This window comes from Ochotona curzoniae, unplaced genomic scaffold (assembly GCF_017591425.1).
Source record: "Ochotona curzoniae isolate NIBS_2020 unplaced genomic scaffold, NIBS_Ocur_1.0 scaffold_4505, whole genome shotgun sequence".
Classification (NCBI taxonomy): domain Eukaryota; kingdom Metazoa; phylum Chordata; class Mammalia; order Lagomorpha; family Ochotonidae; genus Ochotona; species Ochotona curzoniae.
In genome coordinates this window covers 51994946-52013653 of record NW_024467118.1, presented here as the reverse complement: position 1 = coordinate 52013653, position 18708 = coordinate 51994946, and the positions used below count along the sequence as shown (strand labels likewise).

Here is an 18708-nt window from a genome sequence, read left to right as displayed (position 1 = left end):
GCCATGGTTAACCTTTCATTGAGTGTTTCTTCTGCCGTTTGTTTTGCTTTTCTTTGTTACAAAACACCACACACTCTTTTGATTTAGTAACTGAAAAACTACAGATCAATGAACAACAAAGATACTAAAAATTTCAGCAAACACTGGTGTAGAATCCTCTAGGTCTATTTTTATATTTATTGGAAAACCTTGATCAAAATGGATAAGTTCTTTCATAGTGTTTGCTCATAATGCATTGTGAATGCTTTGCTGTGTTTTGGCGAGCATACCACAGTGCATTCACTTGGACTGTCACACTTATGGCTGTAGCTACCATCCAGGTGGCTCTGATCTGTTTCCGGAGTGGAACTGTTGGGCCCATGGCCACATGTTGTTCGGGCCATTACTCCTAGTGGCTTGACTTGCTCGTTGTCAATCTATGTTGTGGAAGGCCTGATTTTAGTCTGAGAGGTTTAATGGGGAACCTACTTCTCGTTTTGTCAGATTCTGGAATGTCTCTAGAGGAGGCAGAGGATATTCTGGACAGGACGGTAAAAAGAATGATGACATCAATGGACAGGCAGAGGTGGAATGAAAAACAAGATAGAGCATTCCAGATTGGTGGTCAGAGTCCAACCAGAATCAAGATAAGGGCATGGAGAGTAAGAGGCTGGCAGGGTCAGGAGAACATCACATAGGCAACCTCCTGTGGGAGAGAGGAAGGAGGCCTGGTGTTGCTTCTTTCTTACTATGAAAGAATCTGACAAAGTGAGAATAGAAAGTAATAAAAAAAAAAATACTGCACTATGGGATCCCGGCATATGCAAGGTAAAGATTTAGCCCTTGGGCCATTGTGCCAGGCCCCTGAAATTTCATGACAAGATTATTGAGTAGCTCCTTGGATAGAATGGAGAGAAGACAGATAACACAGAAAGTAGAGATGAAGATGATAGATATTTGTAAATCTTGTAAATGTTATATAAGTGCATAGAAATAGATTATAGATGGTAGGTAAGTTGAGAAGTAGAGAGTAGTTGGCTCAAGATGATAACTAGGGAGGTAGGTTCTGGCCTGGGATGGGAACTATCTTCACTGTGAGTTCACAGGATGCGGTTCTCTGAGTTCCTCATCATATTTCTTCTTTTTTGCTAAGACATAGATGGTGACAGCTTTCCCAGGATTTGCACACAGTTCATGTGGCCATGTACTCAGCATATCAGAGTAAGTTTGTGTCTAACACATCCTTACATGGAGCCTTACAGTAAATACGGAGCCTGCATAAACATTTAAGACATGCACAAACATATACAGTTGAATCTTTTGTTGATTGGCACTGTTCCTTGTTTGTGCTAGAAGCTAAATAACTCCTTTTTACAGAGTGTTTGGTGAGGAGGCTGTTTGCATCTTTTTACCTCACCCCCTTATATTTGTTGATTTCATGCTATTGAAGGCAATTGGCTGTCTAGAAGAAAATCTGGGTTTAGGCAGTCAGTGGCCCAGGAACGGCTCTCCTCATCTCTGTGACCAAAGTTTTTATCTAGGATAGAGGACAATGGTTGCACCTTTCCCCCTTAGGATTCGTGAAATCACAGTGGGTGAAATGCATACAATTATCCAAACCTCTTAAGTACCACTTAAGTTGTTAATTTACTGCTGAGCATCTCAGTGTTCTTTGGATACTATCACTGATGCAGTAGATGCTTAGTAACTTGGGTTTCCTGCTCTTGTTTCTAATTACTGGGTGGTTTTGTGTTGATTGAAATAGAAAATGAGTTATTGTTTTACTGAATTTCTTATACAGATACAGTTTAACCAGTTATTCTATGATTTTGCTTGGAATGTGTGTGTATACCTGTACAACCATAATTAGCCCTTTTAAAAAATGTTGTTTATATAAAGTGGATAAATTTCACTCATATCAGAATCCAGATTTAGGGGCTTGCTAATACTTCCCATTCCACCATCTCTTCTGCTCAAATTCTGCCCCCATTCCTTATTTATTTTTTCCAGTTTTTACAATAGTGTATTTTCATTTCACTTCACGACCACAGAGTTAACCATCCATTAACTAAAGATAAAGTAAAAAAAAATAGTAAAAATTCAAATTTAAAAAATTGATTCTTTGGATGTATAAGCAAAAGTTGTACAGAATACTCAAATCCTAGAATATCACTTTTACACATAGATTACATTTTTAATTTTGTATATTAGTGATAGATTAGGGAAAAGATGGTGTTTTTTCTTTGGGGACTGGCTTATTTCACTAAGAATAATGGTTTCCACTTGAATCCGTTTAGTTGCTACAGACAAGATTTGATTCTTTTATGGCTCAATAGTATGCCGCAATGATTCTGTGCCACACTTTCTTTATCCAGTCATCTGTTGAGGGGCATCTAGGCTGATTCTATATCTTAGTTATTATGAATTAAGCAGCTATCAGCATGGGGGTACAAATAGCACTCTTAAATGTTGATTTCATTCCACTTGGAACAATTTCTAAAATGACTGGGTCATATAGAAGATATATTTTCAGGGATCTGAGGAGTCTCTGTTCTCTCTTCCATAATGGTTACACCAGTTTACACTCCCACCAACGGTGGAATAGAATACTTTTCCCCCCGTGTTGCCATAATTTATTGAGTTTTTTCAGATGCCAGCAATTCTAAGTGGGGTAAGCTCAAACTTCAGTGTGGTTTTAATTTGCATTGTAAGCCTGAGCATTTTTTACATGTCTGTTACTGTTGGAATTCAATTCTTTGAGAAATGCCTTTTCATGTGCTTTGCCTGTTTCTTTACTGGAATGTTTTGTTGTTGAGTGTTTGAGCTCTTCATGAATCCTGCATATTTACTCTCTGTCAGTCACATAGTTTGCAGATATTTTCTCTGATTCTCTTGGCTGTCTCTTTACTTAGTTAAGTTTCCTTTGCAGTGTAGAGGCCTTTTAGCCTGATGTAATCTCATTTATTGTTGTTATTGCCTGAACTTCTGGTGTCTTTTCTAAGAAGTTTTTTCCTATCTCTATATCTTGTAGAGTGTCACCAATATTTTGCTCTAGTAATTTGATGATATCAGGTTGTAGATTAGATCTTTGATCCATTTAGTTAATTTTTATAAGAGGTATAAGACAACGGTCTTGTTTCATATTTGATGTGTAAATTCACTTTTTCCAGAACTGGTGGTTGAAGAGACTGTCTTCTCTGCTTGGGTTGGTTTTAAATCACTTGTCAAAAATTAGTTGGCTGTGTGGGTTGGCTGTTGGCTGTGTGGGTTAGTTTCTGGGATTTCTCTCCTGTTGCATTAATCTGGTCTCTTTTTGTGCCAATACCAGACTGTTTGGATTGCAACTGTCCTGGAGTACGTCTTAAGGTCTGGTGTTGTGATGCTTTCAGATTTTTGTTGTTAGAGATTGCTTTAGCTATCTGTGGTCTCTTTCCACATGAATTTCAGCATCATGTTTTCTGTATTTGAGAAGAATGTCAGGTGTTTTGATTGGGATTGCACTGAGTCTGTAATTTGTTTTTCAGCAATATAGATTTTTCATGAATTTGTGTGTCATTCTTGCACAGGCGCCAAGCTAATCTTCTCTATATCGTTCCAATTTTAGTATATGCGCTGCTGAAGCGAGCACAGCAATATAGATTTTTGATGATATTAATTCTAGAAGCCACATGGGAGGTTTCTTCATGTCTTGGTGTCTTCCAAGTGTTTCTTTTGTGTTTTGTATTTTCATCACAGACATCCCTCATGTCCTTGGGTAAATTTATTCCAAGGTATTTCAATTTTTTGAGCTATTGTGGATGGAACTGAACTTACAGGGCTTTTTCCCCCCTCTCTGCCGTGGAATTGTTTTTGTATGCAAAGGATATTAATTTTTCTGTGTTGATGTCACATCCTGTAACTTTGCCAAACTCTTTTGAGTTCCAGTAGTCTTTTGGTTCCTCTGTGTAGGGGATCGTGTTGTCTGCAAACAGGAATAGCTGGACTTCTTTCTTTGCAATTTGTATCCCTTTGATTTATTTATTTATTTATTTATTTTTAGTATTTATTTTTATTTGAAAGGCAGATATACAGAGAGAAGCAGATACAAAGAGAAAGATCTTCCATCTACTGATTCACTCCCAAGTGGTCACAATGGCTGGAGCTGAACCAATCCGAAGCCAGGAATGAGGAGCTGCTTCTGGGTCTCCCACATGGGTGCAGGGACCCAAAGCTTTGGGCCGTCCTCAACTGCTTTCCCAGGTCACAGGCAGGGAGCTGAATGGGAAGTGGAGCAGCTGGGACACAAACTAGCGCCCACATGGGATCCTGGCACATGCAAGGTGAAGATTTAGCCACAGGCTATATGCTGGGCCTTGGGTTTTTTTTTTTTCTTTTTTTAATAAATTTTATTTTTTCAATAATGATTACATGATTGATCAGGATGGGAAGGATTGAGGTTTAGGGAAAGTTAGGTTAATTCATTGCTTCCAAATCTGCTATTTCTTGTTCCTAGGGCAAGGGGAGAAACAAAGGGGGAACCACTCACAACTCTTCACACATCCCAGTATCCAGGGATGAAGAACCACCACCTCATATCAACACAGTCTCATTGTGTGCATATTCCGAGGGTTCTGTCCAAGTGGTTTGGATAGTTCTGAAATGCTGCCAATTTCACCATTCCGTTCCAAGGATGATGTCACCCTCCCAATGTCCATTGGCTCCATTCACTGAGTTTTTGGCTGTCACTGTTTGTTTGGGGTAGTTGTTCAGTTTGTTCTGTTCTCTTTCTTCTGCTGTAGCACTAAATGTGCTGCCATATTCTCCTTTTGCAGCAAGGCTTGTGTCCACTGCTCCACCTTTTTCATTAAATAGAACGTGTTCCTGCAGGCTAGTTCAAGAGCCCAGGCCAGGGATCCCAAGCATCACTATATCCCCCACCCTGGGGTTCGCAAACCCGTTACCCACCTAGAAGGCAGGCCCAGGGACCAGGGCTAGGAGCCCCATGCCATTCCAGATTCCCCATTCCCTGGGTTCATGAAACCAACATCCACCTGGAAGGCAGACCCTAGGATCTGGGCCAAGTGACCCAAACTCCACTGATTCTCCCATCCTCGTGGCTGAGGAATTCATTCCCCACCATACAGGTGGACCCCATGACTTGAGCCAAGCTACCTGAGCCCTGTCAGATCCCCAGTCCCTGGGATGCACAAACCTGGCCCCCACTGGGCCAAGGCTGACATGACTCATCTCACCTCAGTGTCCACAGTCTGACTGCGCAGCCTGGCCTAGTCTAGTCTGCCCCCAGTCCAGCTCCTCCTGTTGGTGGATCCTACAGCCTATCCCAGCCCAGCCTGATTCCTGTCCTGGTCCTAAGGTGAAGTGGCTGGTGTTGCGGCCTGATTTGGCTCCTCCTGCCCCCTATGCTGGTTCTCAGATCTTTCAGTGGGTATTATGTACTGGCCCAGACTGGTCTGTCCCCAGACCTGACTTATATATATGCCAGCAGGTACTATAACCTGGCATGGTCTGGGCTGCTCCTTGTCTTGCTTCTTGTGCTCACCTACAGAGGCAGCATTCCAGTGAAGGAGTTTCCCAAGCTCCTCCTTCAAGTCTCCTTCCAGTAGCAGTTCTCACGCACACCAGTGGGTCGTTGGCCCAGGTGACTTTGCCCACCTCCTGTCCTAATAAGAACAGTGGACTTGCTCAACTGGCTCATACCCATTCTGGTTCTTGCTGGTTGTTGCAGTCCAGTGATCCCTGGTCTGCACCCAGACACTTTCACGTAGTTCAACGTGAGTCAAGACCTAGTCTGGCCTGTTCTATACCCAACCTGGCTCTCACAAGTACCAGTGGGGCTGGGGTCTAGCCCAATCTGATGTGCCACTGTACCAGTGCACACCCACACACAGAGCAGTCTGTAGCCATTTACAGCCATGCCTGCTGCCCTCAGTCCTACTCTTGTTCTCATCAGTGGGTACCCCAACCCAACTTGGGCACCCCCACAGCTCCCCAGCAAGGCCTGACCCCATCCAGAGTTCTTGGGCAAGCCAGCAGATTGCAGTTCTGCAGGCGTGAGCCTACATTTCCCCTCACAGATTCTGCTATCAGACCCACTATTCTCACTCTTGTTCTCCCCTCCAAACCACTTTGGTGTCAGTTCCACACATACAAACACATATTGTGGGCTTATCTTTGGAAGTCCCTCAGCTGTAATTCCTAACTTGGGTATAAAAACCACAGGTCATCTCCCACTGCCACCTGTGCAATCTCATCATCTCCCTGTAAATCAAGTCCCTCGAACCATGAGGGCACTGCCCAGTGGCCTGAGGGGCTTCACCCAGCACCTTTGGCCGGGCTCTTCCAGGAGAAGCCACGAGGCCCAGCCCCAGGCACCCATGTGGGTCAAAAAACCTAGCCTCCAGGATGGGGTGGTCCTGAAGGCCTGTTGAGCTTCTCTCACCTGAGGGAGCCAGTGTGCTCAGCTGTATATACCTTCCCCAGGTTCAAAAAGCCCCCTGATTTATTTTCTTGCCTAGTAGATCTGGCTAGAGCTTCCAGGAGTGTATTGAAAAGCAGTGGTGAGACTTTTTTGTCAGACTGAGGGAACTCTAAGGTTTTATGTCCTACCTCTGCTGTTCCTTTTTCTATGTCCTCAAGCTTGTTATTGAGGCTTACAGCTGTATTTTTTGTTTGGCATATTGAATTCTTTATTTCTAGTATTTCTCTTTGATTTCTCTACAGAATCTCAGTCTGCTAACTCATCCATGATGAACAGATTTCTTTATCTCAATATTTTTTGTGTGCTTTTAGATAATTCTGTGATCATTTGTTCTATTTTCAGATATTTTTAATCAATTTTTTTTAAAAGATTGATTTATTTTTATTGCGAAGTCAGATGGGAAGATCCTCCATCCAATGATTCACTCCCCAAGTAACTGCAATGGCTGGAGCTGAGCCAATCTGAAGCCAGGAGCCAGGAGCTTCTTCCAGGTCTCCAATGAGGGTGCAGATTCCCAAGGTTTTGGGCCACAAGCAGGGAGCTGGATGGGAAGCGGTGCTGCTGGGATTAGAACTGGCACCCATATGGGATCCCAGCATGTTCAAGGCAAGGATTTTGGCCGCTAGGCCACCACACGTGGCCCTATCAATTTCTTCATCTTTACGCACTAATACTGAAGAATTGTGTCTTCCTTTTGTGAAGACATAATGCCTTCGTTGTTTCCTGTGTTTTTGGATTACTTTTAGGCATCTTCATTGATGATGTTTATTTTTAAATTATGGCTCTGTGGCTTGGCATTGTGATGGCTCCTTCAGTGGAAGTCCAGAGGTGTATTCAAGTTGAGGCCGTGGATTCTGGTCAGTGCTTAAGTGTGGGGTGAGAGTCCAGGATGACACCTGAGATGGACGTGGTGATATCCTCGTTTGCTGACCAAGGGGAGGGACTGATCGTGACTGTTAGCATAACCACCACCAAACCTCTCGTGGTGATCCATGCCTGGGTTAGCCTCCAGCAGCTCATGAACTACAGGGAATCTCAGTGGTGACCATGTAGGCACAGAATCCTTCTGTAAGACACCTCAGAGAATTAGGGATCTCTTTTTTGATGTCAGTCTGATTGAATGTTCAGACTCAGCTCCACCTGGGTCACAGAATTGCCGTGGTCTTGGTGCTCAAGATGCCCACAATCACCAGGAGCTGATGATAGCTGAGCACTGTGAGCCTGGCCTGCCCAGGAGTGTGCCGGCTATGAGTACTCGGCATGAGAAGGAGTTCCCCTCTGTTTATCACAATGTGAAGGGGGTACACATGCCTGCCTCCCAGTGGGCAATGCTGCATCCTCTGGCAAGCTACCAGCGCATTCTCAAAGTCTGTGGGGAGCCCCTGTTTGCCCTGCCTTGAAATTTTCAAAGTTTTATGCATACGTAGATGCCAGTAAATGCTACAGCAGCTGCCCATTTCACTGGCCTTCAGGTGGTATCATACCTCAATCCAGTCCTCCCTGTGGCTCATTGTGGAAATGAAGGGGACACTTCCCTCATGATTTGTGGACCTCTGTCCCCTGTCCTGCATTCAATCTGAAGCTGAAATTACCATGGTCAGTGAGATTCTTTATTGGGCAATGTTACCCACAATGCTGGGTTTCCGTGGTGGATGCACAAAAAGCTCCTTCCTGTACCCTCCCTGCCTTCAGAAGGGCACTGACTCCTCCATGACCCGGCTGCTCAGGCCGTGGCTTGAGAGAAAGATATGTGAGCCTCTCCAGTGGAGGTCTGGGGACACCCTGCCCCCGGCTCTGGCAGTGGTCTAAGCCCGAAGTTAATGCTGTCAGCTAGATTCAGTGCCACAAAATATCGATGGCAACCCTGGCTGTGACGTGGCTCAGCAACTGCGGTTTCCTCCAGTGTGGGACAGTGGGGCCACTGGTAGTGTTTCTGCTGGCCACTGTGTGACTGTCATGTTTACATGTCTTCACAATGTCTCTCTTCTTTCCACAGAGTGCTGCTCGTGCAGGATTCTCTCAGACTTTCCCTTAAGAATCTGCTTTTTCCACTTCTGCTCTACTAGCTTCCCTAGATCAAAATCCACAAGTCTACTCCCTATTTAGTCATCTTGGAATCACCACTTAGCAGATTTTATTATTGTGTTAGAGGCATCATCTTGCTTTGGTTCATTTTAATCAGATAGAAATTCATGCTCTTTTACTTAAAAACCTCCATAACCCAATCTTTATGATGTTAAGGTAGACATTTTGCCATTTATTAGCTGGAAGACCTGGAACAAGTTATTTCTCTAAGCATCTGTATCCTCATCCTCTATCCTAATGATGTGGCAACTAACGGAACCGTAAGAACAGCAATATCTAAAATGCAGGGAGCACCTGAGCAGTGATGGACACTGTTCTTACATTCTAGACTTACTTGAAGAGCTTAGTGCAGTGCCCGGTTCTCCCAGAGTGACAGCTGCCTTCAGAGAGCCAGAGCGAGCCTCACTGCGCATGGCAGGAGCTTGGAGGAGTTGGAAGGTTACGGGGCAGCTGGGATTTGAATCTATAACTCCAAAGTCCATTGTCTTATTAGGTAGGAAGTTAGAAATTAACCTGTGTGTGTGCACATGTGTGTGTTTGTGCACATGTGCGTGCGTGTGTGTGTGTGTGTGTGTGTGTGTGTATGAGAAAGCCTAAGGAAGACGAAGAACCTGTGGAAAGGAAAGCAGCAGTCCAGGACTTTGCATCACACAGTCCTGCTTAAACCCCAGTAACTTTACAGGTGGTTTTCAGCCTTTCCTCCGGGGAAAGCTCACGGGGACAATCCTCTCTCCCAATGCCAGATGGCCTGCCTGGCCTGATAACACTGGGCTATAAAACCTTCCCAGCCTCTCCAGGGAGGCACCTTTGGGAATTGCCTCTGCCTGGCGCCAAGTGGGCTGCCCAGTCTGATAATATTGGGTAATAAAATGTTGGGAGGAGTATTCCCTGTTGCACACAAGAAAACCTTTTGTCCAGGAGGAGGAGGTAGGGAAGGAGAAATGGCAGGAAGAACAGAGCCCTGTTCCCTTCACAGTCCCAGCAAGCGTGCAAGCCTGGCTGTCAGCCCTTTCCTGGGAGGCCTGCCTGGCCTGGCAGGTATATTTCATTCCTCAGAGATCTCTGCCCTTGGCTGGGATGCCCTCCCTGCCTGGTGGGTGTAGTCTCTCCTTTATACCATGTAACTTTGCCTTCCGCAGCCTGAATGGCTGGATATTCTCAGATTCTAACGAGGAACCCTTTCATTGAGATGGATGCCCTGTTCCATTAAACCTTACCACCTTACTTACCACTACCGTCTCTGCCTGATTTCCTGCCTGCGCCCAAACAGGAACCTCTCTATTCCATTCATCTCTGCTATATACAATCTGATGTTTCACATGGCTGCTGCCTCTCATCACCATTGTTAATCAGTTTGAGTGCCAGCCAGCCATCCGTGCTAGGCTCAGATCTGCCGCTCTGGAGATTGCCATCTCCTGGATTGCATTCCCTTCTCCCAAGTCACTCCCCAGATGCTGAGCTTATCCTGGTGATCCTCCTTGGAATCCTCATGGCACTGTGGATAGGGGAGCTTGGGAGTGGGAGATTCCAAACAGATTTTTATCTTCTTTCCACATCAGTGCTTCCCATTTAATTTGCACTCATTCAGTATTTGTGGGATTGATGGATAATTACCTTAGAACCCAGAGCTTATCTCTGCCCTTGGCCTACAGGATCTAGCATGGGAGGAATGGAGATATTGGTTCCTCCACTCTTCTGGGTAACTGTCCCTACTGAGGCATCAGCTTTCTCCTTAGTTCTGTCCCAGCATTTGGGCCAGCTCCAGAATAGGGAACAGGTTGGGCTGAATGCACGAAGCCTCTGGCCTTGACTGATGGTGCAGGACTCTTTGTAAAGGCCATGGAGCCCATGGGAAGAGTCGCACAGAACCTTACATTTCAAACAAATGCTCTTTGAATCCTGGAGGTGACCTTGAACCCTAGAGGGGCTTTCTGTGATGCATCTGTACAGGCCTCAATGAATCCTTGTGTCCTTGTCATGATACAGACTCGACCCCCAGTGCCTTCAATGGCATTCCAGCCCGCTACCGCCTGGGCTATGCAAGACCATTAGTAGGAATGGACATTTTAGATCCAGGCATTTAAATTGTAATCCTGCTGAATAATTTGTTTCCTGTTTCTGTTGTCTGCATAAAAGAGGGGGTGGGAAAATGCAGACGCGTTTTCCTTCCTTCCACCCCCAAACCTACTAAAGATATTGCATGCCAGCTTCACAGTGGCCTTTGAGTTGGACCCAAGTGCTTTGAAGTGTGCATTTGCTGTCTGGTAGGAATGGCAGAATCTTCTGTCACTGCTATGCGAGCCAACACTGGGCCTAGAAGAAGTGCTCGGCAAATCTATATATTTCCTAATGGTTCTGAACTCTGCAGGAGTGTGGCTAGAGACCAGGGGCTCCCAGGAAGACCGCCGCCTCCGTTTTCACTGAAACCCAGCTCCCTCCTTAAGAACAGTATTTATCTTTTGGTGGTTACCTGAGACTTTCATTCCTCCAAGTAAAATTGTGTGTGTGGTTGGCGGGGGGTCATGATTCAATCTTAAAGGCACACAGCCATTTCTGGAACCTCTGTGACTTTCTCATGTTCTTCCCTCATCCTTCCTTCTATTCATGTCATCTTTTTGTGCTGACCTTCAAGTTTTGAGTCTTCAAATTTTGCGCTTAACCTTATCTTTTTCTTTGTTAAATATCATTTACTTGTTTGAGTAGGAGAGATAGAAATTAACCAAGAGCTCCCTTCTGATGGTTCACTCTTCAGATGCTTACAACAACCAGAGCTGGCATGGGGCAAAACTGGGAGCAAGGCACTCTGTCTGTTAGCAGAGGCAACTAGAATAGAGATGCTGATCTCCCTGGAAGGAAATGTCAGGGGCTTGTGTGTTCTCATAGCATGCTAACGCATAACCTGCAAGCACCAGCATCCCATATGGGTGCTGATTGCATCTCATATGAGCAGCTGTCCTGGCTGCTCCACTTCCAACCTAGCTCTCTGCTTACCAGCTGAAACAGCAGCCTAGGATGGCCCAAGCCCTTGGGCCCTGTGCCCACGTGGAAGATATGGAAGAATCTCCTGGCTCCCAACTTCAGATCAGCTCAGCTCTGGCGGTTGCGGCCATTTGGGGGATGAACCAGTGGATGGAAGGCTCTCCTTCTGTCTCTGTAAAAATCTGCCTTTCAAACAGAGATAAATATCACAAAATAATTTCATACATGACACTGATGGGTAGTAAGCCAGCTAGTGATGCTGAATGAAGAGAATTACCTGGCAGGCCAGGAGAGTAACTCAGCCAAGCACCTCATGTCGTCTGTCTTTAACTGAAGTTCATATGTGAATGAGCCTATTGACTTCTCCCCTCCCGCTCTTCCATGCTTTCCAGGTGTGACATTCGTGAGATTTCTCTCAGAGCTTTATTGTCCCAGTTCTGGACTAGGATGAGTCCCCTGGGACATCTCCAGAAAAGAGGCTGGAACTCTACCCAGAGGTTATCTGACATGGGCAAGACTTGGGATGTGTACATGCCAAGTGTGCTGCTAAGGCTGCTGCCTTTTGTCCCACATGAACCTCCCAGGTTCTGCTCCTGTTCTGCACTTGGTCTAATGTGGACCTTCCCACGAACAGGTCAGTCTCCCCATGAGCAGCAGGTACATTCACCTGCACCAGGACCTGCTGCCTCCAAGGGTATGCTTTGGCTGGAAGCTGGATCAGGAGTCTGTTTTATCTCCTTTGAATCAGACCCGTGTTGCCAGCTTCCCACAGGATACACAAACTAAATGATCTATATTTCCTCCCAAGTTGAAGTTCCTCAGGCTGAATTCATCGTTTTTGCCTACCCAAGTCTACTTTCTGCTCCTAGCCATTCCATTGCTGCCAGAGAGACCATTACTGTGCAGACAACATGTACAAACCAAAGTACACACGGTGTGGTCATTCCTGATGTCTCTCTTCTACCCCCACACCCTAAGTCCCTGCAAAATCCTCCAAAAGTTCGTGCTTAGGTGTGCTCCGTTGCATCGTCCACACCCAGCCTGCACCCCAGCCTGCACCCCAGCACCCGAAGCTCCTGGCAGCCTCTTGGGCCTTTTCCTCTTCTTCCACTCCAGTTCCTTCTGTTCACACCCCTGCCAGGCTGGTCACCTCGCTTCCTGTCTCCAAAACTGAGGGTAGTTCCTCATGCTTGTTGAGTAAACTGTGAAGTCCTCTGCATTTTCTCAACAGTATGCCGTGACTCCCAGCTGCCTGTTTCTGTGGTTAATGGAGCAAGTCCTTAGCACCTCCCAGCCGCTGTCCTGAGGTCCCAGCAGACCAGGTCCCTCATTATCCTCACTGAAGTTTTCTCAGCAAGCCAGTAATGCTAGGTGCCTCTGCTTTGCCCTCTAAAGGCCCAGTTCACCTCCTCCTCAAAGCAGTCTGCAACCTTTTCAGGCCACAGTGAGGAAGCCTTCTCAGAATCCCTGTCATTGTTGTAAGAAGCCATCCAGTGATTCTGCAACCTGTTTGTGAATATTAGTTTTAACTCTTGTGTTCACCTGCTTTCCATTGTAATAGTATATGCCTGAAGCAGGGTACTTCTAAAGAGGTCTGTAAAGCTCAGTTTTGGAGGTTCAAGGGCATGTTGCCACCATGGGGTAGGCTCTGGTGGACGGCATGGCGACAGATTGTGTGGCAAGACAGGAAGTTGGAGAGAGAGGGGCCATGTCGTGGGAAGCGACTGACTGAAGCAGGTGCTGCGGCAGGGGAAGCATTCCCGGAGCACATGGAAAGCAGGGCCAGGGTTATTGAACATACTGCAGGGGCAAGTGGGCCAGGCAGGAGGTGACGATCGCTGCCGCACAGACCGCAGTCTCTGGAGTCCCACCTGCGGTGGCTGTCCCTTCTTAGAGTGACTGTTGCCTTATACTTGTAAGGGGAAGCCAGAGGTTGTCTATTTCAATACAAACTATGATGCAAGAGGCATACTGGTGACTGTAATATTTCCTCAGTTAGGATGAGTTTTCTGTGGTCCAAGAGATTTTGCCAGGGAGATGATTTGCACCTCTTGGTGCAGGGGGAGCTTATCTATGCTTTGTATTAGGGGACTCCACCAATTGCCCTGGGACCACCTTCCGCAGGGTGGTCTTGCTCTTGAATAACAGCCCTCCCATGAGAACTAAGTAGGGTTCTGTAAGACCTACCTTCAACTCTTCCGGCCTCCCACTGAGCCATGCCTCTTAAATGTCTCCCCTCTCTCATCCAAGTTGGAGATCAAGGTCCCACCATGTGGAACCTTGGGGGAGAGGGAAGGGAGCAGGACGCGCTTAACCACATCCAAACCACAGCAGTTTCTGCTAACTGCACTGTCATTTCCTGAAGGGCCACTGCTTTTTATCTGTTGTTAACCATCATCTTGGCACTGCATGCAAATGATTAGGCATTGTGGTAGTAGTGATCACTACTAACCTATAATTATGTGTAATTAAGTTATAGTGAGGATAATGCAATAAGCTAGGCATCATGCTAGGCATATGCATGTTCTTATCTGATGAGTGACTATTCAGGACACTTGTAATTGACTTAAGACTTGCCTACTTATTCACTAGCTCTGGGACTCAAGAGAGTCACTCCTGCTGGGACTCAATTTTCTCATCCACAAAGCAAGAGAGCTGGATGGGCCCCTTGTGATAGCATAGTGGTTAAAGGCCTCGCCTTGCACACGCCCGGGATCCCACATGGGCTCCAGTTCTAATCCTGGCGGCCCAGCTTCCCTTCCAGCTCCCTGCCTGTGGCCTGGGGAAGCTGTCGAGGATGGCCCAAAGCCTTGGGATCCTGTACCCACGTGGGAGACCCAGAAGAGCTCCTGGCTTCGGATTGGCTCAGCTCTGGCCATTGCGGCTGCTTAGAGAGTGAACCATCAGGTGGAAGATCTTCCTCTCTGTCTCTCCTCTCTGCATATCTGCCTTTCCAATAAAAATAAATTTTAGAAAGAGAGCACTGGATTCCTGCTTCTCCAGCTGGTTTGCGTTTTTAACTTCATAGTTCAATTGCAATGGACTCATGTTTGAGGACTCTGCTGTGTGCTCCGCACAGGCGTGTGCTCAGGGAATACTAAACCAGCATGGTGGAGTTGCAGCCTCTTGTGTAATGCCAGGAAGCCCAAGGTATCGCAGGGACAGAGAAGCTGGGAGCCGATGACATCAGTTGAAAGGGAGGAGACTGCTGGGAGTCAGGTCTAATCAGAAGCTTCCTGAAGGAGGAGGGATTAAAGGGAGCAGCTGATGGAGTGGGAGAGCAGAGGCACCTCTTGGCAGGACTGTGGGCAAAACAAGCTCTTCAGCGGTGACCCAGGACAGGGCTGTGTTTAGGACCAACCAGCCAGACATTTTGTCGTGTGCTAAATTTAGAGTGGTGACCTTATTATTGCTGCGAGCTAACAGGAGACTTGACTACATCAGGAAAGCATGTGGGTCTCTGAAGAATGAAATATTTGGATGTGTGAAATGAAGCCCTGTGCTAAAGCATTACAAATAGTGCTTTTGTCCTATTTCCACTGTAGGAATGACACATCCTGGTTCCTGTCACAATATAGCTAATTACCACTGCAACCGGCCCACGCTCCTGTTTAATGATCACCCAGATCTTTTGTCTCCTTACTGCAAAACTGAAGAAGTTTCCAAGTCAGTTTGCCAGACAGCAAGATAGAAATGTGAGAGAGAAAATAGAGAAAACCGTCTCCCTGGGGCTCAGTTGCCTGTGCATTTATCCCTGAAGGAAGCTTCTATTAATGTGACAAAGTAGCATCATCCATCAGGTCGCAGGCTTACATTCACAGAGCTGTCCTCACGGCCAAGGGGCATTTTGACAGCCGGAGGGACACTGCTCTGTGCTTCATTCATGTGGCTGGTTCTTAGATGGACTCCTTAGACTGCTGGGCGATGATGGCAAAACCAGCCCCAAGCTTCCCAGCTGAGCCACAGAGGTGCATGTCCCCCTGATTTTACCCACAGAAACCCCAGCTCTGAGGTCAAAGAGCTACCTCTCCTTGGAAAACACGATTGTGCCTCATTGCTTCTTTTTGGAAAGGCTTCTCTTTTTGCCTTCCCTTATACTCTTGTGTTCCCCAAACACCGTCCTGTGTAACTTGGTGCCACCGGAGAGAGGGCATGCCAGTCTGTCCTGCATGACTGGGTACTGACGTCTGAGAACAATGGAGCAGAGTGAGGACTAGAGGGCCCTGGCCTAGCCCAGATGTGCTCTGAGTTCCCGTCTTTCCTCTCTCTCTCATCCACAGTGTCAAGCAGCATGAGCGCTATGGCCAGCTGACCCTGGTCAACTCCACCGCAGCCGACACTGGGGAGTTCAGCTGCTGGGGGCAGCTCTGCGACGGCGACATCTGCAGGAGGGACGAGGCCAAGAAGGGCTCCACCTACATCCTCTTCCCAGGTGAAACGTTGAGTGCGTTAGGGGAAGTCTTCAAAGTTCTGGACCTGTGAGCAAACAGAAAACAATGACATCGCCAACATTCATTATTCACACAAGTGAATTCATGGAAACCTTCTAACAACCCATATTTTTTTTTTCTTGATAGAAAAATTGAGGCTTGAGAAAGAGTAAGTAGTCTTTAAGGTCACGCAGAAGGGAAGTGGTGGCGCCAGGATTCAAACACAGGGTCATCTCCTTCCAGGTTGTGTACATGCACTGTCCAATGTGCTAGATGCACGTGGCCACTTTGGTATAATTGAGAGTTAATTAAAATTAAGGTTTATTTCCTCTTCATACTTGCCTGGTTTGCAGGGTCATAGCCAGGTCCCAGTGCCTGGCTGGTGGAGATGGAACACAGCAGTGTGAGAACATTTCCACCATTGCAGCAAGCTCCACTGGAAAATGCTGCTGGTGACTTTTTAAATTTAAATATTTATTTGAAAGGGCAAGCAATGGAATGATTATCTATCTATCTATCTATCTATGAGAAAGGGAGAACACTTCCATTTGCTGTTTTATTCCCCAAATAGTCGTAATGGCCAGGGATTTGCCAGGCTAAACCCAGGAGTCAAGAACTCCATCCAGGTCCCCGAAGTGGGTGGCAAGGGCCAAGTCCTAGGGTCACCATTGCTGCCCTTCAAGGTGGGCATTGACAGGAGGTTGGATAGGAAGTGGAGCAGCTGGAATTTGAACTACTGCTTCAGTATGGGATGCCAGTGTCACAGGCAGTGCTTAACCCACTGCACCACACAACACCAACTCCTGCTGGCAATTTTTCATCACCTCGCTGCAGAACTTGTGATCATCTCCTTTCTGGAACGTCCACAATTAAAGAATGCTCTCCCAACAACTTCCTTCACATCTTCCTATGAGCATTGTGACCTGAGGTTTGGGGGCAGGCTTGGCAAAGGCTTCGGCCTGTGTGGCTCTAAAGTCAGTCCCAGCCCTCGGTGTGCGGGTCAGAATGGGGACCTCTTGCTCCCTGTGGTGGTGTTGCAGAGGAGTTCCCTGGCTGAGCTGCTCCGCAGGGCTCTGGGAAGTTTGGGACGAAGTTCTTGGAAAGCTTCAGAAGTCAGGCAGAGCGGAGGAATGCTGCCTGTTCCCCTCCCTCAGGCCTCTGTCAGCCAGGGCATTTCAGGTGAAGCGCTGGAATGTCAGATTTGCAGAGAGGAGAGACAAAGATCTTTCATCCTCTGATTCACTCCCCAAGTGGTCACAGTGGCTGGAGCCAAGCCAATCTGAAGCCAGGGGCCAGGACCTTCTTTCGGGTCTCCCACATGGGTGCAGGGTCCCAAGGCTTTGGGCTGTCCCTCTACTGCTTTCCCAGGCCACAAGCAGGGAGCTGGATGGGAAGTGGAGCAGCTGGGACATAAATCAGCACCCACATGGGATCTTGGCGCATGCAAGGTGAGGACTTTAGCCACTAGGCTACTGTGTTGGGCCCTGGGGCCAGGCCTTCTATGGGAATTATCTACCTCCCAAGTCCATCTGCCTTTCAGACCTGGTGTGATTTAGGACTATAATCCTAAAAAATAATGATTTTTTTTTAAAAAAAAACATTTATTTGAAATGTCAAGTTAGGGTGAGACACACAGAGCTCTTCTATCCCCGGGTTTACTTGCAGTGGCCAGTGTTGGGCCAGGCCATACACAGAAGCCAGCAGCTTTCTCTCTTACTTGGATGCAGGAGCTCAAGCACTTGGGCAATCCTCTGTTGGCTTCCCAGGCACATTATCAAGGAGATGGGTTACTGCAGCAGCAGGGACTTGAACCGTTGGCCATACGGAATGCTGGCATTGCAAGTGGCAGCTTGATCAGCAACCCATAATGCCAGCCTTGACCCAAATGTTCTTATGCTCTGAGCATTGAGGTTTTAGCAGGGTCTCATGTGGGAAGGTACTTTAGGAAGTTCATGGATGGGGCCAGCACAGGGCAGGCTCTTCCTCCACATGCAGAACCTGGCATTCCATATGAGCACGAATTCTAGTCCTGGCTGCTCCACTTCCAATCCCTGTTAATGTGCTTGGAAAGCTGTAGAGGATAGCACACATTCTTGAGCCCCTGCACTCAACATGGGAGACCTAGAAGAAGCGCCTAGCTCCCACTTCGGGTTTACCTAGCTCTGGTGCTTGTGGCCATTTGGGGAGTGAACCAGTGGATGGAAGAGTGCTCTCTCTCTTCCACTTTCCTACTCCCTCCATTCCTCTTTCTCTGCCTTTCAAATAAATAAGTTTTTAAGAAGTTGTTCATGGAAAATGGCATTTAAAAAGTAAATATATTCTAGCACAAAGTTTGAAGTCCATGTAGTTTTTTTATGTGTATTTGCATGAACTTTTTGAACCACCATTGTATTTTCTTCTTCTTTCCCAAACAGTTTGACAGAAAGATGAGGTAGCAGGGCCATGCCACAATTCTAGAAGCAGCTAAGATTCCATAATATTATTAGAAAATAAGTAGACACCTTTTTTCAAAACTTGTTTTATTTGAGAGGGAGAGTGTGTGAGAGATTGATCAATTGATCAATCTGTGTTCCATCTACAAATTAATTTCCAAAATGTCCACAAGAGCCAGACCAAAGTCAAGAAGCCAGAACTCCATTTGGGTCTGCTGTTGTGGGCGACAAGGCCCAAACACTTGGCCTGCCTTCTGCTGCCTTTACAGGTGTATTATTAGGGACCCAGATCAGAAGTAGAGCTGCTGGGACACAAGCCAGTACT

The 18708-nt window shown here is 46.6% G+C and overlaps 1 protein-coding gene and 1 non-coding gene across 2 annotated transcripts in view; one reads left to right on the top strand and one right to left on the bottom strand.

The window, feature by feature from the left end:
* PDGFRL (platelet derived growth factor receptor like) overlaps nt 1-18708 on the top strand; it is a 55108-nt gene that overhangs the window by 31133 nt on the left and 5267 nt on the right. The window contains exon 3 of the mRNA XM_040966099.1: nt 15802-15953. Within this exon, the coding sequence (XP_040822033.1) occupies nt 15802-15953 (152 nt within the window). The remainder of the gene's footprint in view (nt 1-15801; nt 15954-18708) is intronic.
* Nucleotides 3501-3607, bottom strand: LOC121146894. Its single transcript, XR_005882273.1, has one exon. It is a non-coding gene; the product is annotated as a U6 spliceosomal RNA (small nuclear RNA).